This window comes from Hirundo rustica, chromosome 1 (genome assembly GCF_015227805.2).
Source record: "Hirundo rustica isolate bHirRus1 chromosome 1, bHirRus1.pri.v3, whole genome shotgun sequence".
NCBI lineage: Eukaryota > Metazoa > Chordata > Aves > Passeriformes > Hirundinidae > Hirundo > Hirundo rustica.
The window spans coordinates 3796627-3819326 of NC_053450.1; the positions used below are offsets into that span (position 1 = coordinate 3796627).

Below are 22700 nucleotides of genomic sequence, written 5' to 3' on the forward strand. Positions count from 1 at the left end.
TGGATTAATTTTTTTCCTTTTTCATTTTATTGCTTTTATTTTTCATTTTCGCCTCCACAAAAGTAAGAAACATTAGCTTACTAACCCCTGGGCTTAAGAAGTCAAAGCAAACAAAAAAAACTTTGAGCATTGATTCTTCCCTTAGGCCTTTAGTGAAAAAACCTCAGGAAAAATGTTAATGAAAACACTTCACCCCTCATTGTAACATAAAGATTATGGTTTATGTAAAAGTCTTCCAAACTTAATTGGTATTTCTTCTATTTAGCTGCTTGAGCAGAAATGCATGGGAAATATTGAAACAACTGGGGATTTGGGCTTGGGTTTTGTTTTCTTAAATATCTAAGCAAAATCGTATCTTCCATTCATGCACAAGCTCCTGCCTCATGGAGAGAAGCTTCATTAACCACACCTCAAATATATCTTCAATTAAGTTTAATCATGATAACAGAGCCTTTTAACCTTTGTGCTGGTCAAGGGGATGTTGAGATTGGTTGGATACAGCCCTTGCTGCAGTGCCTGATCTGCTGCCTGATTCTGGTTCAGACCTCTGCTCTCCCCACACCTGATTCTGGTTCAGATCTCTGCTCTCCCCACACCTGATTCTGGTTCAGATCTCAGCTCTCCTGTTGGGACAGAGGATGTGCTGTCAGTGAAGGCTCTCCTCTGCTCCCAGGTCCTTCCCTGGGTGTCACCCAGTGCTCCCTCAGGTGCCTGTATCCACAGGGGCTGGCAGAGCAGCCTTGTGCTGGGAAATATTCCCTCTGATTCTGTTCCCCGTGTTCCTTGGCTCTGCTTGTTCATGTGTGCTGGGAGAGGATTGTCCCAGGAGGCATCATCAAGAATTCAGGAGTCTGAAGCAGCCCTGGAATGGGGTGTAAGAGATAAGGAATTCATGTTGAAAGTTCTCCCACTCTGTCCATTGAGCTCTGTGCAGCTCAATGAAATCTTGAAGGGCTTTAGGGGATCTACTTATTTAACCAGTTATTCACCATAAAATGCAGATGCATCTCTATAGTAAAATTGTACTAATTGTCTTCTGTAATTGGCCTTATAAAGTTAATTGATCCCACACCAGGGCTTAGCCCCAAAATGGGTAAATAATGGATCCAGCTGTGCTTCCAGGCCTCCAAGCAGTGTAGCTCCAGACTGCCAGTGGGGATCCTGCCAGGATCTGATCCTAGACTGCCACTGGAGATGGATTGCAAATGGTTCAGTATAAGGAGGCATTCACTTGATAGTTTTGTGTGATTCTCCTTCTCATTTTCATGTCCTGTTACCTCCAAACAAGTCTGCTGTTGAAACTTATCTAGGTTTTCTTGAACCATCTTCTTTATACCTGTTGTTTCTCTCAGATGTGTTATCTGCCAGTTTTCATGGGCACTGGATGTCCTTCCTTATTGCCTTTATAAAAGAGCATGAAAAAATGCCATAAAAAATACTGCAGATCTGACAAGAATTCAAGTAACATGCTCTGCATGCTGTGAGGGGCCTGCTGGTCTCCTTGTGTCCCTGGCCACTGTGCCATCAGTACAAAAGTGTCTTAAATAAGAGCCTACAAGGCCAGAAAATGTTGATCTTGCTTACTACAAATGTGCTGAGACAGTCTGAATTCGTAGATGAAGTCAGTCCTCAGGGATGGTGCCTTCACTTTTAAGCAAAGTTTGAAATCAAGATATGTAGTAATATTCTTACCTGTAAATTCTACAAATTCAAGATAATAAGGTAATTTTATAATCTCTAATTTTTTTTGTGGGGCAGAATACTTTCCTTTCTGTCTTAAAACCACCATACAGCTGCTGAGACATCAACTACAGATCTCTTCTTGCAAGTGCTGAGCCTTAGACTCTGTTCTTGTATTTAAATCAGAGGGGAAAAAAGGGAATGGTAGCAGGTCTGACACTGTTAATTGAACTGGCACTTTGAATTTAACTATACACTCAAGGTAATTTTTCTTTGTATCATTAATATATATCCTTAAATGAAATTACTTGGTTTTGTCCAGAAGGCATCAGTTCATAGCAGAGTCTGCAGTCAGCTCCCCAGGCTGAGACTTCTCATGGTCTGTATATAAAGTTAGGATGCAGTTTTTCCAGTTTGGTTTCACTGAGGGTTTGGAGACACAGAAATCTTGGCTGTGGTGAGGGTTCTCAGGAGGTGGCTAGAACTTTGAGGCTTAATGAAATCAGACATAATTTTTATAATTTCCATTGCAGTTTCCAAGGTTGCCCCTATTTTCACTACAATAAATTGCAACACAACAGATTTGGATCAGAAACCTGATTATTGTATATTTACAAATTATACAAGGGAAAGAGTAAACAGCACTGTTCCTTCAGCTGTGCTCTAACAGATTTTTTTTTTTTTTTTTTTTTTCTGTATGATAAAAAGTTGCATAGCAGTTTCTGCAACCCGTGTTGATTTCATATAGCCAGATTTTTAAATTAAGTGTTCACATTTGCTACATTCAGAATGAGAATCACTCATTAGAGATAGTAAGCTGCTTATAGTCTTCTCTTTCTTAGTATTTTGGTGTTCAAAATGTCATAGAGCTTTGAAAGGTGGAGGAAAACCTCTCTTGTCTGGGTGCTTGAAGAGCAACATGTTTAGTTTGGATGAGGACTAAGATATGACCTGTTTAAATTGATCTGATGTTTCTACATGGAGAAAACAATTAGCATTAGGTTCATTGTTTTGTTAATGAAAAGTAATAATAAAAGTCAGTCAAATGGGTAACCAGGCAAATTCAACTAAATAAAGCAAATAAAGCCCCCATTTGGTGCAATTAAACTGACAAATCCTTAGGAAAATCTGTCAAGCAATGGATTTATATTAATGTTCTCAGGATTGGATGTCATTCTAAAATATATTCCTTATTTCTACACTATTGAGCTCAATATAGATTCTACTGAGTGTTAACTCATGACACGTGGGAGGTTACATACAATAGTTAAATTATCTCGGTAATCAGAGGTATTTAACTTCTGCTAATGGTGTAACGTTACAGTGGGTTCGTGAAAGAGCAGCAGAAAGTAGCTTGGAGATTGAGAGAATTGATTTTTGATATCCAGATGTTAAATATGTATGGTTTGACACAGGAAAATGTGAGAGCATAAATCTGAAAATATTTATAGATGTGCTGGGAATATTTAGCATAAGTGAAAAGGTTTACAACTGGAAGAAGTCAGATGAGGACGCTTCTTGGAATATGTGAAACGACCTTTTGCCAGTAAGGCGGAGAAACTGACTTAACCACCTGAACTTTGTCCTGAAAACTTAATTTTTAGTTAATCTATTAAAAATTAAATTTAAAAAGACCCCACTGAAGACACAACAGCATCAACAAACGTGGTGTAGATGGTTGTTCTGCTGTGCTGATCTTTGTGTTGGTCAATAGATTTTGGTGGGCAGGGTTGTATCTGTCACACCAATATCACCTGAGCCAAACCTTCTCTTCACTGTCTTTGTCCATTTTGTGTAGCAATGGTTGTTCAAAGAAAGCAAAAGAGAAGGAAAAAAAAAAATCGTGGATATGAAAATACTCCATGATTTCAGTTGATGAGAAAGTGAGATGAGTCAGGATGCAGAAAACTTGCCAACCCTCCTGAGAGTTTCTTGTTTCAAATGACTTTAAACTAAGCTGGAGACAGAACTGCAAAGAGATTGTTCACTGAAGTGAGCCATCATTGCAGCTGCATTTGGGGTTTAATTCTGTGTTCAGTGCTACCGAAGAATATCCTCAGCTGTCATTTCAAGTAATCACAATCCTCCTGAAAGAGATTTCTAGATCACAGTGTCATTGTCACTTGCCTGAAGTTCCCATGGCCCCAGTTTTGTGACTGTTTTTGGAACCATAACTGGCATTGTAAGATTTTTAAAATACAGCATGATTCATTGTGCTGCTAACTTTTGCTTGTGCTATGTTCTCAATTCTACAGGAGATGATAACAGAAATTCATTTATATACTAAATCTCTAAGACACTGTTGAATTAACTCAATTTTCAATTAAAAAAAGATTTCTTAATTGTTTCTTGATATCAGTATTGACTTAAATTTGTTATTCTGAGATGTTCAGATGATAAATTAATCTACTGAAAATGTTTCCTTCTAATTCTAGTTTTTACATCTACAGTTTTAATACTTTACCATTTTACCTCTACAATTTTAGTTTTTACCTCTCACCTTCTGCAGTTTTCTGTCACTTGTAGAAGAAAACCTTGAACATGACATTTATGGAAGGCTTTTCAAAAGCAAGCATCATGAACAAATCAGGAAGATTATCAAAATGGAAAAATGTTTGGGTGCTGTGATTTTTTGGTACCAGACTGACTTCCTTCTCGTTCGATGGGAAGAAGAGTCAAACTCTTTCACAGCCTTTTGTTCTGTATTCTGTTGCCTGTGCATAGTCCAGCACAGCTGATGATGGTTTCATACTGTGTTTGATACCATCCTGAACCACAAACCCACCCCACCCCAACAAAAACTGACTGATTCTGGATGAGTTCAACCTAAACCTGCAAAAGGAGCTCGTAACAATGAAATGACCCCTAAAAAAGAATGGGAAGCCACTGGTGACCCTTCAGAATGGGTGAAATGGGGGGGTGGGGGGTGGGGATAATGTTATCTGCCTTTTCTGGGATGAATGGTACCTAACACCTACTTAACTAAACTTAGAGGACTCAAAATCTACCCTCTCCAACCAGTGAAATATTTAGTGTAAACTATTGCATGGTGGTGGATAATTTGGGAAAGGGAGAATAAGTTGTGTATATGTGGGCAAGTCTTTCCCAGTTGCAGAAATCTGTGGCTAATGGCTGGTGTTCTCTGCCAAACATGTCAGTAGGCCATTATGGTACATAATGTAATCAACTTTAGATCCATTTATTATTTTGAGTGTTTTAAGGGGTTTTTTTGTAAGCTGGCAGACTTTTAAAAAACCTGATGTACATAGTGTTGAGATCAGCACTAGTGATCTAAGATTTAGTCAATTGTCTTAAAATCCGTAAAACAATTTGATGTTTGACGTTTTCTGGTAAAGGGCTTGGTTTAAGCGACACATTTCTCACTGCACTTAAATATAGGAGTTCAGCAAAATCTTACTGGAGTCCCTTTATCACACTTGCATGAATATGATTTGCCTCTCAAATCTCCTTTACTGACATAAATAAATAGGTTCTTTAATAAATAAGTTCTTTAATTCCTGTCTTGCAAATGATGGCCTTCTGTAGGTTCTGCTGGTGGGAAAATTAATATTAACTATTTGGTTTTCTTGTTAATTCTTTATTTTCCTGGAACTTTCATAACTCAGCATCATGAGTTCCACATAGTCTTACTGATTGCAGAATGTTAAAGAAAAAAAAGAAAAGAAAAAAAAAAATCCAGCCAGTTCTCAGATCTTTAGCAAATTGTTCTTTAACAGCTTCAGGGTATTTTTTATTTTTATTTTTATATTTTATTTTATTTTTTATTTATTTATATTTTTATTATTTTAAATTTATTTTTATTTTATTTTTTAACTTTTTTTGGCATTACATCTGATTTTCCAGAGCTTATCTTGGTTTCCTTACTTGGATGCAGCTTCTTTTTGAAGCTTCCTGTTTTAATAAAGAAAACCACTACAAAAAAATTAACCTTTAATTGTATTTGTTTTCTCTGCTGTAATAGTCTCTTTGATACTGTCCTGTATTTATTCTGAAGATCTAGTGCTACCTTTTTCTACAGTCTTAATGTTACTTTCAGTTCTTTCACAATAATATTTTATTCTTCTAAGTTTTCAAGGTACTGTAATAATTCTGTAACTTAAAGTTTTATGGTTTTTTTTACCAAAATGTTTCCCTTGAGAATTAACGTAAAATTACAAGGAAAAAACCTGGTTTCTCCTACCTGTCTGTTTTGTGTAGTGTTGGAAGAGGAGGAAATAAATGTCATGGTGATGAATAATTTTCAAGAATTCATATTTGGGAATTTTTAATATCAGTGATGTTGTTTAGTCCTGAAGGGCAGCTGCTTGTGTAGCTCCTTCGTAGCATGAATTATTTTATTTGCAAAACTTTGGCTCTGCTGCCAGAAGATATTGCAGGAGGCTTGAATGGTTTTTTGTTTGGGTTTGCAATGGCAGAAATAACAAATTCCTTCCATTTTAAGTTTTTAAAACTAATCTCCACTGGAAGTTGCTCTTCCAGCCCATCACAAATCTACTGGAGATGCAGAGGTTGTCTGAAACTTCACAGGTCTCATCCCACTCTCCCAGTGATGAGGGAGAAGCTGATAAAAGCTTTTCCCCCTTTTGTTTTCCATTCCTTTCTGGTAACTGACTCAAGTACTGCCCTTCCAGTTATTTCTTTCTTGTGAGTTCTAAGGAAGAAGTTTCTAGCAAAAGCCACATCTCCTTATTTGCTCTGAATTCTTGAGTTTTGATATGTTTGCTTGAGGCACTCAGCTGCCTTCCTGCATCCCCCTCTGTATTCAGTAGTCATGGGGTTTTACAAAGAGAGAAACCTCTTAAAATATATATTAAAAAAGCCTCCACCCCCACTTCTGCTTTTTATTTTTGCTAAGAGTCTTGGTCCTGACCCCAGCAGTGCTTGCTGGTCTCGCAGTGCCTGGCTGTAAGTAACATTATTGTCACCTGGGGACCTAAACCTCGACCTCCTGGGCTTGTCCTGGGAGTGTTCCCACCCCAAGGGTTGGCAAAACTTTTCCTTCTGTGTGTGCTCTGGAAGGGACATCTCTGATTTTCAGAACAGAGTTGTATTATGGACCAGAGAACCTATTTCCAAAGTAGAACAGTTCTTAAACTCTCGTGCCTCTGAGTTTAATTGCCTTTGGAATGGCATTTCAGTTCAGTTGTAAACTACTGTGCAGTAGATATAACTATAACTAGCTATAACTATAAATATTCTTGGTTGCCCCAGACACACAACTGTAGTTTGATTGTGCACATTGAAAGATGGCTCTGACAACTCTCACATCACCAATATTCCTCTTTCTTCCCTTTTGGGGATATTTCTGGGTTGTTCAGCAGCCTCTTGGGAAGTTTTGAGTTTCAGATAGATTGATAAAATGTTATTGCAGCTGTCTGATTGGATTTGGCATTTTGGTACCTGGTTCCAATAAATTTTCATTTGTATTATATTTTTTATTACCAATGCTGCTATTTTTGCTTATTCTCACAATGAAGAAAAGGTTGTAAATTAGAATAAAATTTTCCAGAATATTAATTAGAATAAAATAATTATTGAAAATATTAACACTTAATTGTATTAAATAGTAACTAAATTGGTACATTATTATTAATATTAACCTAATTAATAAGGCTGGTGGACATTATAAAATAATATTAATTATAATTAGAAAGTTCATTGGAATGAACTTTTGCAACTATTTTTTTATTATCAGGAATGCAGTTGGTGTATTTCTGTCAAATTCATCTGGGGGAATTTGGATTTGAAGGCTAGTAGCTGACAAATATGAAGTTTTTCTGTGAGAAGTGCCTGTGTTTGTCTTACAGAGGGAGGAGAGTTCTCCCTCTCAGAGAAGTTCTTCTCAAGGTTAAGTGCTCCAATTGCGACCTTGTTTTGCTATGTAGACAAGCCATGGAAATGGATTTTCTCCTTTAAATGAACTTAAAGCCAATTAAAATTTTTGCTTGCAAATTTTTGTCTTAAAAAGGTAATACACCAAGGTAACTTAAAATAAATACAACTCTTTTTTTAATTATTTTTTATTTTGTGTGAAGGCTCAAAGAAGTGCAAAATGCCTGTGGCTTTCCCCACAGAAGTGAATGTGAAAGCTGCAAAGTGAGAATATAGACAGGTGAATAAATGCTCTGGGGCTTGATACTGTGCAGGTCAGAATTGTCATGGGACTGCTTCTCTTTAGGATGTTCCGTTCTGTTTAGTTCTAGCAGAAAAAAAAACCAAAAATTAATCTAATTTTTAAAAAGTTTATTTTAGTTAGGATAAGGATATTCTTACAATTGGAGTGGGAGATAAAACCTGTATGTGAATGTGTGTATTCTTTGCATATATATTTATATCCATGTATAAATACTAATTTTGAAGGACATACAATAATATCATGGCTGAAATTCTGTTTTTTTTCCCCTCCATCTGAGCAGCACCCGGCAGTGTCACCTCCTTCTTGATGTCTTCAATTCCACAGAGCATGAGTTGACCATCAGTGCCAGGAACAACGAGGATTTAATTCTGCATGCCGGGGAGTGTCAGCGGTGAGTGCTGTCACTGCTAAAAGGGCCCAGATTTAGCCCTGTTACTGTTCTCTACACAATTATGACATTTAGGGGCCTGTTTTTATTTTTACATTGTACACATGTAGAAGAATATAAAAGTTTTGCTTTCTTGAACATGCATCACTAAGTTTTAGCAATGTCTCAATGAAATTTATTTTGGCTCTGCATTTAGTAGTCCTGAAAATAATGAAATACAAAGCAGTTGGTACTGAGGTGTACTGCTCATTTAACTTCTGTAGAGTGTTTGGATGTAATTTCCATGTGCTCTGAATGTAATCCTGGTGTTAAAATCTGATAGTTTGTTATCCTTTCCCAGTTCTAAATTTTCTTTACGTGGTTCCCCAGCCATTTCCTCACTTTTCCCACAAAGAAAACTACAGGAAAGAAAAACAGAATTGAAGAAAAAGCAATTCCAGTCTCTGTGGGAAAATGTATTTCTGATCAAGCAGGCTGTTTTGGGTATTGATTCTTACAACCCTACCAGAGTGATGTACAGCTCATTATTAACCATTATTTGCAATTATACACCTGCCTCGGGTTCCTGCTGCTGGCAGCCACCTGGGCTTGCCTAGTTAATCTCCTTCAGATGATCATTGCATCTGAATTCCAATTTCATCCTAGAAGAGGTGATAATGTGAAAAAGAGAATCTTGCTTTTGGTCAGGGGCTCTCTGCACTGCTCTCTTCTTTGTGCTGCAGTCTTTAAGGGCTGGAGCTGGGAAACTTGGTTAAAGAGAGACGTTTCCGTGTCTGCAAATCCCTGGATGGATATTAAGTTCAAAGTCAAACCACGTTAATTGCAGGGAATGCAACTGTCAAAAAGAATTACAGAATAGGTAAAATAGTAAATTTGGAATGCTTTTTGCCTTGGTGACTCCCAAAGCACAACCAAGTGGAAACGTGTTGACTGAAACTCAGGTTGAATTTTACTTTACCAAGCGATGGAGAAAAACATCAGTAACATACAGTTCTTCTTCCTTTTATTTGGAAAGGACTGGCTTTTTTCTTTTTTAAAAAGCCGTCTAAACAGTCACCAAAGTGTTCTTGTTCTTATCCATATTGTTTTATGATTTTATTTTTATGCCTTTTGGTTTTTTGCATTGTTTTTATAGTTTTCAAACAGCTTGAAATTTTTCATTCCCAGTTTTTGGGACATTATATAACCGATTGAAATTAAGGTACAAATCAGGTTGTAAAATTTCTTTGCATCCCTTTGATTGAATTTTATTTTCCTATGGATTTAAATTTAAATATCCTTAAATCATTACATTATAATGGATATAAACCCTTTCAAAAAGTCTTTTGAAGCAGTCATTTATCATGGAAGATTGTATATGTGTTGCAGGTATTTAAACCTTTAAAGTTATCTTTATTCTTATTGGAAAATACATTTTTCATATTGGTTAAAAATTGCACAGTTTTATATTGGTTCTAAACTCATTTATTAACTATATCTTGAAGGGAAGTGCTTTTAATTTGAAGACTGTTTACGGCTCCTATGCTGCCCTGAGTTTTAATTTTTATTCCAATATCTGCTACAGAAAAGCAGGTGAAACATACACTGGGCTTTAAAATTAGCTTCCTGCTCCTAGAAAAAGGCATTTGTTGCTCTTTGGGCGGGGGGGAGGGATAAAAAAAAGGAGAAATCTTTTCCCTTTTTAAGCAATGGCTCCAAATCTTTGCTTTTTAATACAGGGCAGGCATTCCTTGGAATCTGCTTTTGAACCAAGGTTTTCAACCCAAATATGCAAAGCTTTTCAACACATCCCTCTTTTAGAGTCACCTTTTAGGATTTTTTTTTTCTTTGGATATTGGTTGTTATTAATACCTGATTAATATTTAAAGAGAGGCTTTTCAGTCAAGTTCAGGATTTCTTTCCTCTTCCCGGTACCTTTTTGATGCTGCTCTCATTCTTAATGTTTGCCTCATTCTAGCTTTATTTAAATTACGACTTTTTGCCAGCTTTGGTCACTTTTCTCTTCCTTTTGTAATTTACTCTCCTCTCCATTCATCACCCTCACTTTGAAATCTCCCATCTTGACAGGGTGGAGGTAGCAGGAAATTGTTTTCTTCATCCCTGTTGTTATTGCAGGGGACTGTAAGTGTTTTCATATTCTCTGCCTCCAGACCCATAAAGAAGGATAATGCTGCATCCTGCTTACTCTGGCCTCTTTTGCTTCCCACTTTGGAAGTTTAGAAAGTAAAATAACTTGGAAGTTTTGATGTGTTGCTTTTCTTCTCTGTATTACAGAGTAGTAACTGTAAAATATAAGTTTTTCCCTCATGAGAGGGAATTTGCAGAGAATTCTTGCATTGCTGCCATGGGAAAATGAGGAATGCTAATGGAAGTTCCTGGGTGCTGCACTTATTAGAACTCTGTCTGTAATATATTTGATTTATAACAAAGCTGTACTACTGACCGTGATGCTGGCAGTGGGGAGGGTGAGAAGATGGAAACAGAAATACCAAAAAAAGTCTGGGGTTGTCAGCAGATCTGTGCTGGCACTGCCAAATCTTTCTGAGCCCATGAAAGGCAGTCCCTGGGATCCATTTTGTAGTATCCACATAATTTAGTGCATTCCAACCCTGTCCTGTTCTCTTGTCTTATTTGTATTCATGTAAAATGGATCAAATGTATAGAGTACTGCACAATATTTTTATTTTAAGGTCTGAAAGGCAGTTTGCTTTAATTAACTTAGGAGATAGGGCAATAATAGCTGCCACAATAACACTGCATATGTCAGGAAAAACTGGTATTATACTACTTATGAAAAGAGACTTCCTTTAGGCCATTAAAAAACTATCTGGAAAATAGATGTCTTTTTCTACAGTAAGATTATTTTGCTGACTAGTGAAAATTATCATTTTAGCTCTCAGAAAACTTAAACTTACAATTTGCTGTACTTTTTAAGCCAATAATTGGTATTATTTACTGTGTGCATGGTAGCTGTTCTCAGATATATCTTTCTCTCTCTCTCTCTCTCTATAGATATATAAATGCAGTGTTTCTGAGAACTCTTTTCCCTCTATTTTAACATGGAGAAACATTTTGCTCCCTGTCATTTTATAGTCAGAAATTATAATTTGGGCTCAGCGATTATTTTGTTCACTCATTTTTCTGTCTTTCATCATTGCTTGTTTTGCAGACAAACAAATGAAAGGATCAACCTTTTTTCCCCCCTATATCCCAAGATGTTAATTAGAGACTTCATATTACCATCTCTAGTTTCCACATGACTTGAAATGTTCCTTTTTATCCCATTGTGGGACAATTAGTGACATGTTTCAGTCTGAGGTCTGTTCCCATGAGATTATGACGGGGAGACAAGAGAACCAAGATTCCTTTGGTGTAGAGAAGGAAAAGAAAGATTTGTCCTCCCTCTCCTGTGAGGCTGGTTGAAGAAAAGAGAGGAGCAAGAGTTTTGGATGGTCCTTTGTTGAACACTTGAAAATAATTTTAGGGTTCATTGCAAAGCTGGATTCCAACTCAAATGAATTGTTGCTGCTTTACATCTGCAGGAGTTTTTTTTAAACTTCAATATCCACAGGGAAATGATCTGGAGACCCCGTGTCCTGATGAAAAGATGTCAGCCAAGTTACTCTACAGAAGTTGTAGCCGCAGTGAGTGATGCTGAAGTGTTGGCAATGTCTTCAGTTAATTTTAGATATCACACAGTGGTATCAACACATTTTGTTCACCTCTCCAGTTGAGCATATGACATGTGCTGATGAGGGGAGCAAATTCTCTCATGTCTGCTATTGGAAAGTTCAGCCTCCAGAGGTTTTTTCTGGACTAGCTGGGTCTCCAGTTTCTTGAAGAAGAAAGAAGCTGTTTCTTGGAGCAATCAGCTGCAATGTTAAAAGACTTTTGCAATGAATAAAGTGCAAGTGTTTTGAATGTAATCAGTGGGAAATCTGAGCTTGTTTATCCCAGCAACGAGGTAATCTACAGTTTGTTCTGATGTGGAAAAATATAGCAGACAGCTCTTGGAGGGAATTGTATTAATGGCTGTGAACAAAAAAGCGCTGCCACTAGCAGTGATCGGAATTTATTGAAAAGCCTTAGGTACAGTAATTATTGTGTCTCTAGATTCTCAAACCATTAAAACTACATTTCATGACAGCCCTCATGCGTAAATCACTTCATAATTTATGGTAATAGATGTTATCTCGTTATGTGCCCCGGGATATCTCATTTTATACCACACACCCTGCCTTGCCTTTCCATTCCCCTTCTGTGCACGGCGTGCCTGAGGCATCGGTGCCGGGGGAGGATTGATGGTGGGGAGGGTCTGAGTGGATCAGTACTCCCCTCTGTCCTTGTGGGACAGCACAGCTGAGCTGCTGAAGTCTTCTCCACGTGTGACACTCCCCAGCTGGGCTCTGTACGTTCGCACATGGGGCTTTTCAGGCTCTTCTGGCCTTGGTGTGAGGACCACGGGGATTAAAGCTTGGGATGCCCAGGACAGGAAACAGGCCGTGGTAAATGGGGAAATAGTTTTGTTGGTAATTCAAATCAGAGAGGCTTTTGTGCAAAACTTGCAATTCACAAGTGCTGGTGACCCAGGGGATGCTGATGTGGAAGAACATGATGTGAACGTGAACTATTCATTTTTTTTAATTGGGAGTTGCCTAATTAAAAATAAGCTGAAGAAATACTGTAGTAGCAAAGTCAACACTTAAGTTCAGGCTTCCTTTCTGGGTCAGCAGTTTTACCCTGCCTTTTAGCAAGGTTACAGGGTTAAATGAGTGTGTTTGCTTACACATATACTCTACAGTAAGGTTCGGTAGTTTTTTTTATAGTCAGCAAAATTATAGTTATTTTCCTCAATTTTGCTAAGTGAACTTTTGTGTGTATTGGCTTCACCCAGTTTGATTTTTTTCTGTTACATTCTAATGAGACAAGAATAATTGAAGAAACAGATTATTATTTTCACTTTTATACCTTTCATCACATAGTGTGGTGTTTCTTTCATCCGTGGAAACGAAAGAATTTTTAAAAAGTCCTTTGTGTGCATACAAATTATTAGGGTCATTTCTGCTGCTTAATTATTTGATGTAAATGCATTTATTACTTCAGCTGTGAAGTCTGTGCAGTGGTACACTGCAATTTCTGCAGTATTTACTTAACAGTGCACATTTTGAAAACACTTTGAAATAAGTCCTCTTTCAAGGGGAAGGAGAATTAAAAATTCTGCCCCATTTTGAACCAAAGGTTCCCCCAATAGATTTATTGTCCATATGTAAGTAAATGATGGTTGTTATTTCTCACAGCTGCCAAGTCAGTGTTTAATTTGTGTGTCTGTTTATGACAGGGCATGTTGTCTGTATGGGAGATTAATGATTTTTTTCCATACATTGCTGTGACAGTTTATGTTTTAAAGACAAAGCTGGTATGATTAAGGCTTTGTCTGCTGTCAAGAGAAAATAAAATTTCACAGCAGTTGCCCTTGGTCTTCATGTTAAATCTATGGCCAGCTGGATATTTCTGAGATACCTTCAAGTCAAATTGTATTAACTAAAACATGAAAATCACCCTTTGTTGTCAGGGCAATTGTTTTCATTTTGTCTCTTATGTGACAGTTTTTAAATATACTTTTCGTTTTCTTAAGACTTGCCTTTTTCTACTAATAGCCAAATCAATCTTTAAACATAGTAGATATTTTTGAGTGAATAATTAGTTATTTTCAACAAAGAGATTGTGAAAGAATTGTTTGGGTAGGAAAGGGTAATTACATCTAGCACTGGTCAGATGCACAGTATGAACCAGCTATGATGTTCATTGTTTATTTCAAAGCACTGTAGAAACTGGAGATGTTACAGGAGGATTCTGCAAAAACTATAGAGTTGCAAAATAACAAATAATAATAATAAAAAGGAAAGATCAATATGGCAGTAATAAAGAGACATTCCAGTTTTGGACTGCTTTGTAGCTGAAGTACTCAGAGAATCCATTTGCATCCCATGAAAGCCAGATGCTCTTTTGGGGTCCCTTCCAAGCTTGTCCCTGCCGTGGTCGTGGTTCCTTTGTAAGGTGCGAGGCCCCGGTGGGTGATCACAGAGTCTGAGAATCCTCAGGGTGACTGCACTGCAAAACCCAAATGTGTTCTGGGAACAGGACAGGCAAATAGAAAGAGGCAATAATAGGAGAGAATTTTGATATTCTGTTCTGGTCACACACACAGGACAAAGAGGAGATCAGATGGTAGAAGATGTAGGTGCCTGGTGAGAATAAAAGACTTTGACTTTGGTTTGACAAGTGCAGTAAAATTTAAAGGCATTATTAATGCACAGAATGAGGTGGGGATGGAGGGGGGCTCTTCTGTAAAGGTTAAAGGAAGTGAACATATGAATAAAAAATGAACTTTGAGTTGTCTATGGGTGCATCTAGAAATGAAGAGATTTCAAGGCCTCAGGCATCATCAGACCATCTCCCGCACAGAGAAGTGGAGGTAAAGACCTTCACAGAGGCTGGTGCTGAGGTGTCCTCTGTGGAATAGCCAAAGATCTGCATGAAATTGCCACACTTCCCAACTGGAAGACCTTTCCCAGTGTTCTATCCCTGTACCTGATGATGAAAACAAATGCCCTTGTAGGTATTTTATTATATATTACAGCATTATGTTCCTGTCCTTGTCCCCAGTGCAATATCATTTTTTACTTCTGAATAGTTAGGATGTATTTACATAGGGAATGTGCAGACAATCTATTTCCTATGATTTGCATCTGAATTTAGCACTTGTTTCTGTCAAGAAATGTGTATTTGAGCTCGGGTGAACTTTCCTTCTCCAGCTGCTGGTATGAAGAGCTTCCTTTGGGTCAGCTTTCTCAGACTTGTCTGAGAAAAGGGGGGGTGTTTTCCTCTTCCCTTCCCTTCCCTTCCTTCCCCAAAACTCAATGTATGGATTATATCAATCCTGAGATACTGCACTGGGTAGGCAGGTCTTTCAGTATTACATGACTTTCCATAAGATTCTTTTTTCTTTTCCCACTTCTTCAGTTGCCTTTTTCTAAATCAAGGCTGACTAACTCACTGGATCTGGCCTGCATGGCAGTTTTTCTGACCTCTCTGAACATTGCCTTGGCCTCAGAAGACCCAATTTGCACTATTTATAATATTTTGTGTATGCAGCTGGGGAAACAGGAGCTTTGTGAGTGCAAGCCAAGTTTGTCTGACAGGATTTATTAAGTTTAATAGGGTACAACGTAAACGTGGCTGGGTAGTTTGGCCATTATACAAAATATCACACAGATGTAGCATGGGTTTGCCATCCCAGTTTTAAATAAGCTATAAATCACTCAAAATCCGGACCAGTCATCTTCATTTTCCCTTTAAATCCTAAGTAGATTACAGGTTGTAGGACTTGCAGGGTTCAAAAGCTGTCTCTTGAAAAACATCAGAGTAATAGATTTCAGGATTCAGATTTGGAAAAATTTTTTTACAAAGAGAACTTTTTTCTCATAGAAGAAACCAGACTTCTTCCTTCCTTAAGTTCTTCAATACTTGAAAAAAAATTATTTATTTATTGAAATTTTTGGATGCTAGGCATATTTGTAGCAGCATTTGACAAAGTTCAGGCCTGTTAAAAAAATTGACTGAAGCGCTAATACTTTTTAATTGGATTTTTATTTTTGTGCAAGGTATGTGGAAGAAAAAGCAAGAAAGTAAGAAAAATTATAATTGTTTCTTTTTTTAGATTACAACAGAGCAACAAGCTAAACAAGGAAAAAAAATACCTCTTCCTGAAGGAAGTCAGAGTTGAAATGACTTGTGCTTGCCCTTAATTCACACATATTCAAACCAATAAATTCAGACTGTGGTTTTAGAAAATCATGTTTCAACATTGATGGGTGATGGAAAGAAGTGGGGGATGAAGGTGAACTTTATCAACCTTTCACCATGAATTAGAATGAAATACAAAAATACCAAGAGTCCCAGGAAGAAAAAAGTCCATGGAACTTTGGGGTTTGTCCTTTTTCCAGTAGGTTTTCTAAACACTGAAGGAGAAAGTAAAGTTGTATTAATCAACATTATGTTTTCTCTCCACATTTGTCTGTATTTCTGTGAGATGGTACTTAATCAGAATTTCTGTATTGTCTCAAACCTGCTCTGTGGTCAGCACACCTGAGATATTCTGTTGGCTGTCTTTCTCCGTAAAATCCGTATTAGAAACCTGGGGGTCCTGAGTGAAACAATGACAGGCAACCACGAGGCAGAAAGAGGTGCCCTCCACAGGAGCCCAGACAAATGGGGGAGTGCATTTGTCTGGGCTCCAGCACAGCTGGCACAGCCCAAATTTCTGTCAGACTTGCCTTGCAGCGTCAGTTTGAAGCAGGCTGCAAGGATTGTTGTTGCAGGGGTAGTTTCAGAGTTCCTTCTTCTCCAGTGTCCAAGGCAGGGCAGGCAGAGGGAGCTGCCCTGCGCTCTGTGTCTGGATGGGAGCAGCAATACAAAGAAAAATTTACTTGCCAGGTCCTGTGCTGCAAACGTGGGGCTTCATGGCAAATTCCCAAATTTGAGTGGATACCTCCAGAGTGACCTTCCAACCTTCACTATTCCTTCAAAATCTACCTGCTCACTGGTAAACTTGCTCATACTTCCCAAAACCAGCAGTGTTATGGACATGTGTCCGTAGGAACTGGTTCCTCTGTCATTTCTATCATCCTCCAAGACTTTCTGCCTTTCCAGAGTTTGTCCTAATCTGTCTTGGGGCTTTTTTTTTATCCTTCTCTGGAGGATGATTTTTTTTTTTCCCTTAGCCTTTTTCCTTGTTTTTTCTGATGTTAAAGATGGCATAGTGCCACTTTTTGGTCAGGCTTTGACCTCCAGACATGTCTTACTTTAAGTAGTGTGTTATTGTGAGCAATGTGAATTTACACAGTCCTCCTCCATAAGTTCAGCTAGGTGCAACACTTTTTCTGCTCACTGTTACCTAAACCTGGTGCCTTGTATGTTCATCTAACACATGAAAAAACTTTTTGGAATTCATTTGCCTAATAAATTGCTTTATTATGATATTTGGACACTTGGATATAAGGAGTGAAGGGTATCTGGATGCTACTTAGACCCCTTTAGAGATTGCAGGACAACAGGACAAAGTGGTGAAGGGAACTGAGTAGTTTTAGTCCATTTCCCAATTAACTGTTTTTTTTTTTTTTTTTTTTTTTTTTTTTTTTTTTTTTTTTTTTTTTTGTGTGTGTGTGTGTGTGTGTGTGTAAAATCTCCCTAACACATTTCGGATCATTTTTGTTTATGCTGCCGGTAAGAGACAGAGCTTTTGGGCTTTTGGGTGTAGGTCTGCAGGTCACACCTGCTTTGATCGATATCTGTGGATAAATAGATTAATTTAGACCATAACACTGCCTGTATTTAGGAGCACTTGGCTGTGTTTTGTGGCCGTGGTGACATGGTGGCTACGTTAATGGGATGAAAGAAGATTGTCTTGAGTGGCTGCCAGTTACGTCTGCCTTAATGGCCGAAGGATTTATGGAAGTTACACTCGGATGTTGCCCAGATTTGGCTTTCTGCCTGCTCTCTGATGTTCTGTAAAAGATCACGATGGTACAGCATAGATTTCCTGAAGTTGGATATTAAAATATCCAGTTTCTATTAATTTGTTTTAGATGATCAAAAGCATAATTAAAACAGCTGGTTTGTGAGTATTTCCTTCAAAGAGAACACTCATTTAAAATTAGTGCTTCATTAGCTTGAATTTATTCCTTACTCTTGACATCCATTTAATTGTGCCTTCATTAACTGGAAACAAAAGCTAAAACAACAGAGATTTGAAAGATCACTGAAAGATGTTAAGTAAATGCTACAGTATATAAAGCCAACCTTTTATGACGTTTTCATTTTACAGTTAAAAATGTGTCTCCTAATGCTGATTTTGTTTTCTTCCCCCCTCACCAATGCCACTGGGTAATAACTGGGATCACAGGCAAAAAGTTGAAGCCTTCTTTGGAATAATGGAAAGATTTATAGGTCCTGAATTAAAAAAACAAACCAGTATTCTGCTAAGTTTGGATACAATTTGTGATTTGCCCTATAAAAATGTATAAATTTTGCAGGGAATGGGGGGATGTTAAGTCTGTAGTCTTTCTTCTTTAACCTCTTTTTCTTTCCACTCCAGTCCACTCTTCCAGTGGCTGAATCCTCCCCATCGAGAGCTTTGCTATGTTTGAGGTTTTCAAAAATGCACACTCTTTCTAATGTGTTTTCATAACAATGAAGAATTCTTCTCTAGCTCTGGATTTTTGAAGTATAATTGACAATTGTGAAATGGGGTTGCTGGGAATTGTTTGATTTCCTGGCCCTCGGTGGGAGAGCAACTCTCAGTCTGGATTGTGTGGTACCTTGATTTCTGCCTAGTGCAGATGTGTTTAAAACCTCCATAGATATATTTACCAAATTACTCCTTATCCTGTATAGTGCTTTCAGGCTATGAAAGATCCCGACATCATGGAAGCATTCCAGATTAGATATGTCAAGTAATAAATAAGTACCCTTAGGAAAGTGGGTGACTTGTGCTAAAGCAGGTTAATTACATGTTTATTTCAGTTTTATGTGTACAGCTGCATCAAATAAGTGTGCTGAACTAGGAAGGAGTAAACAGGGCTTCATGCAGGGAAGATGTAGCTCATAAATCCATTGAAGCTTCTGGGTGAGGAGGGTCTAATTAAGGTAATTCTTGAAATGGGAAAGAGTTCCCCCTCAGAAGATGATAGAGAATCCAAGCTGCTCTGGGATAGGAAGGGAAAGTTATTAATTAGTTTAGAAAGGAAGTTACAGCTTGTAGAACTCAGATCCTCATTGGAGCCCCTCTGGAATGTGGGCTGGGTCCTGAACTGCTCAGCTTTGTTTGGAACTGTGTTGGAAGCAGAGTGAACAGAGGGCTGGGAACGTCCCTTGTACTACACTGTAAAGAGGGAGCTGATGTGAGCAGTTACAGAGGACAAGATGATGAATTGTCAGGTGAACTTCAGTCTTAATCAATCGAAAGTAATGAACAGGGTGGAAAAAAAATCTGAGCTTTAAACAGTGAATGATGAGCTCAGGGCTGCCTTTTACCTCATAGGAACTGGATCCAGGCTTTGCTAAGTCTGTGAAATTCCTACCTATGGCTCAGTAGTTGTTGAATAGTAAACAAGCATCTTTTTGAGCAGAATGTTTTGTAGCAGCACAGGGCAGGATGTTTTCACTTGTTTGGAATGATCTCACCAAATGAGAAGATGATACTTGAAAACTATTTAAGATGAAAGGAAGTGCTAGGAAAAAAAATATTTGCAAAAGGGAATCTGATATGAGAGAGGAATCCAATGTTACACTTGAGGGGAAAACAGAAAATAAAAGCAAGCACACATTGTCAGTAGAAGAATGAAGTATAAAAATATTTCAAGTTTAATAGCCTGAGATGATTGGTAGTATATTTCTTTTTCCCCTCACCCAATTACAGGATAAAGCTCTGCTGGTTGGTGTAACTCTTGTTAAGGTGGTTAAATGGAAACTGGTTTATTGATTCTTGTCTTCACAAACTGAATTTTTTACTTCTTGCTGAAGGCTTTCCTATTGTCCACAGATTTTTTCCTGACTCCTAACCTGAAGGTTTCTGGAGTGTTTCCACACATACAGTTGTTGCAGGATTTGCACTGCTGAGAAGAGGAGCTGGTTGGAAGCTGTTTATAGTAGATTATTTTGGGATGGAATAGAGATTTTCCTCACCAATGGCAGGTGCTCTTCTGGGTGCTTCAAATACTCTATTTCTTCTCTCCCTTGTCGCTTGTTTTCCTCTTGAGGGTTATTCTTTCCCTTGAATTGTGCTGATGCCAAACAGGTGGTTTTAGGTCCGTGCTTTAACTGGGAGGGGAAGGCATTGGACAAACAGGAGAGCAACCTTTGCTTTAATATTTTGTGTCAGCTGAAAGAGTTATAAACTACATAACAAAACAGTTATAATCTGCATAAATTACTTGTTGCAACTAGATAAACTCAGTGTAGCAGAATAGATTTGGGCCAGTGGTTTAGTGAGCCTTTCATAGAATTAAAATAGTTATTTTTCTTCTTATCTCTATCATTCTCTAGAAAAAAAGCTTCTTTTGGGAAGAATCTACTGAGTCATTGCTTGCATGAGGAAATCTTTCTCTCTGACAGTTTACTAGGACAGAAGTATTTTTCTTGAAGCATTTTTGTCTTTTTTTTAAAAAAAGTTGAACCTGAAATATATGTCAGCTCTGCAGAACACATGGCAGAATATTAATTCTGTTAATAGTTGGCTGTGAAATGTGTGGTAAAATCCCAGCCATGGGCTTATCTCAGCTAAAACCTTTTTCTTTGACTGGTGAGGGCCTAACATGTAAATTATACTCACCACCCAAGTTTCCTTCCAGGGTTACTTCATCAGGGAAGCTTCCCAGCCCTATCTTTTATGTCAAAGTTGAGTTAATGGGTTGTGCATCTCCTGATGAGTTGGCAGAGCTTTTGCAGCTTCAAGGAGATCTAACACCTGCTAATATCAATGCAAAAGCTTGGCTGCAAAGTTGCCAAAGCCGCATTTAACCTATTTAAATCACAAGCTACCATTGATCTGGTTTTCACAGTGTGTTCTCCTGAGTGCTTTGGGCTTAGATGTATTACTTAAAGAAAGATTTTAGTATTTAATTTGCAGTGTTTAAAAGGAGAGAAGCCGCCTCTTTAGCACTGAGAAAGGTAAAAATCGCAGTTTAGTAATTTACTGATAATTAAGAAGAGGCACGAATAGGATTCCTTCACTGCATGAAGATTCAGTTGGTATGAACAAAACCAAACTTGATCAAGTGAAAACTACGAGTGGAAAGCTGCAGTGAAGTGTTTCTGTGTTAACAGTGAGGGTAGGAGCAGTGACTGACACTGAACCAGGGCTACTCTTGTGGTCCCAGCACAGCTGAATTACCACTGACAGCTGGCCCAGGCTTTGAGAAAGGTGATAGTGCCCAGGTTGGAGCTTGGGGATGGTGTTGAACAAACCTTTCTGTTCCATGTGTAGTTTGAAATTGTAGAAACATGGAATGGTTTGGGTTGGGAGGGACCTTCAGGATTGTCCACTTCCAACCCCTGTCATGGGCCGGGACACCTTCCACTATCTCAGGTGGCTTCAAGCCCCATCCAGCCTTGAACATTTCCAGGATGGGGCATTCACAGCTTCTCTGGGCAGCCTGTGCCAGAACCCCCCTCATCATAAAAGCCACTTTCCTTATATCCCATTTAAATCTGCCCTCTTTCAATTTAAAGCCACTGTCCTGTCACTACAGGCCTTGCTAAAAAGGCTTTCTCAGGTTTTCTCACTTCCTTTTAGGCACTGGAAGCTACTCTAAGGTCTCCCTGGAGCTTTCTCATATCCAGGCTGAGCCCCCCCAGCTCTCCCAGCCTGGCTCCAGAGCAGAGGCTCCAGCTCTCTGAGCATTTCCATGGCTCTCATTGGGAGCATCTCGAGCAGGTGCACAGCTCTCTCCTGTGCTGGGGAGCCCAGAGCTGGATGCAGCGCACTGAGAGGTACCAAGGAGTTGCAGCAGCATATTTTATTCTTTTTTCACGGTCCTGAAATGTGTTATTTAGGGTCCTGGTGGGAACTGTGTCATTTTGTGTACTCTGTAACAAGTTAATCTAAGCTTTTCCTTAATGAAGGTGTTTTGGTGGCAGTGACAGCCCAGATTTGAAGTAGACTTTGTTTGTAAGCACTGGAAATGAAGTGGACTTTGTGTAGAAAAAGGAGAAACAATATTTTTTTTAAACTGTTCAAACTTGAGTACTTGTGTCTGTGTGTATTTGGAGAAAATACTGAACATACATGTGAGATAGTTTCCATCTAATAAAATACAATTTTTTAAATGATAACAGCTGCACGTTGTATTGGCAATTAAGAGAATTGATGCAAGATTTTTCACTTTTTTCTCGTTCTCTTACTCTAAACCTGTGTCTATATCATTTTTCTAGTTAAAAACCTTTCACTTCTTGGAGCTTTTGGATGACTTGTGAGTTAAATTTATTTTGCAAAGAGTAGGCAAAATCTAACCTGTTCAATTTGGATAAATCTTACACTGATATCTTAACAGTTCAGTGACTGAAGGAGTGGGGAAAGAATAAAAAAATTGAAAAACCCCACATATTAAAGCTACTTGAGCAGCAGTTTATTTTCCTGCTGCTCTTTGAAAAAAGGTGGCAGGGGAGAAAAGTGTCTTTAAATAGCCTGTTGGGCTGCTGCTGCTGCATCTACTTGCTTGTGTGACAGATACTGCATTTCTCATTAGAGGTACCTTGCAAGTGCTCATGGTCACCATAGTAACTATCTTGGAGCCTTATACCTTAAATTTATCCTGACAAAGGTTACTGTGGCAATTCTTACTAATTGGCTTTTTTTAATTTTTTTTTTTCTGCTGCTATTTTTACCTCATCCACTCCTCCTCCATTTAAGTTCCA

The 22700-nt window shown here is 38.2% G+C and overlaps 1 protein-coding gene across 1 annotated transcript in view; it reads left to right on the forward strand.

The window, feature by feature from the left end:
* TRAPPC9 (trafficking protein particle complex subunit 9) overlaps positions 1 to 22700 on the forward strand; it is a 319212-nt gene that overhangs the window by 147863 nt on the left and 148649 nt on the right. The window contains exon 19 of the mRNA XM_058422961.1: positions 8118 to 8228. Within this exon, the coding sequence (XP_058278944.1) occupies positions 8118 to 8228 (111 nt within the window). The remainder of the gene's footprint in view (positions 1 to 8117; positions 8229 to 22700) is intronic.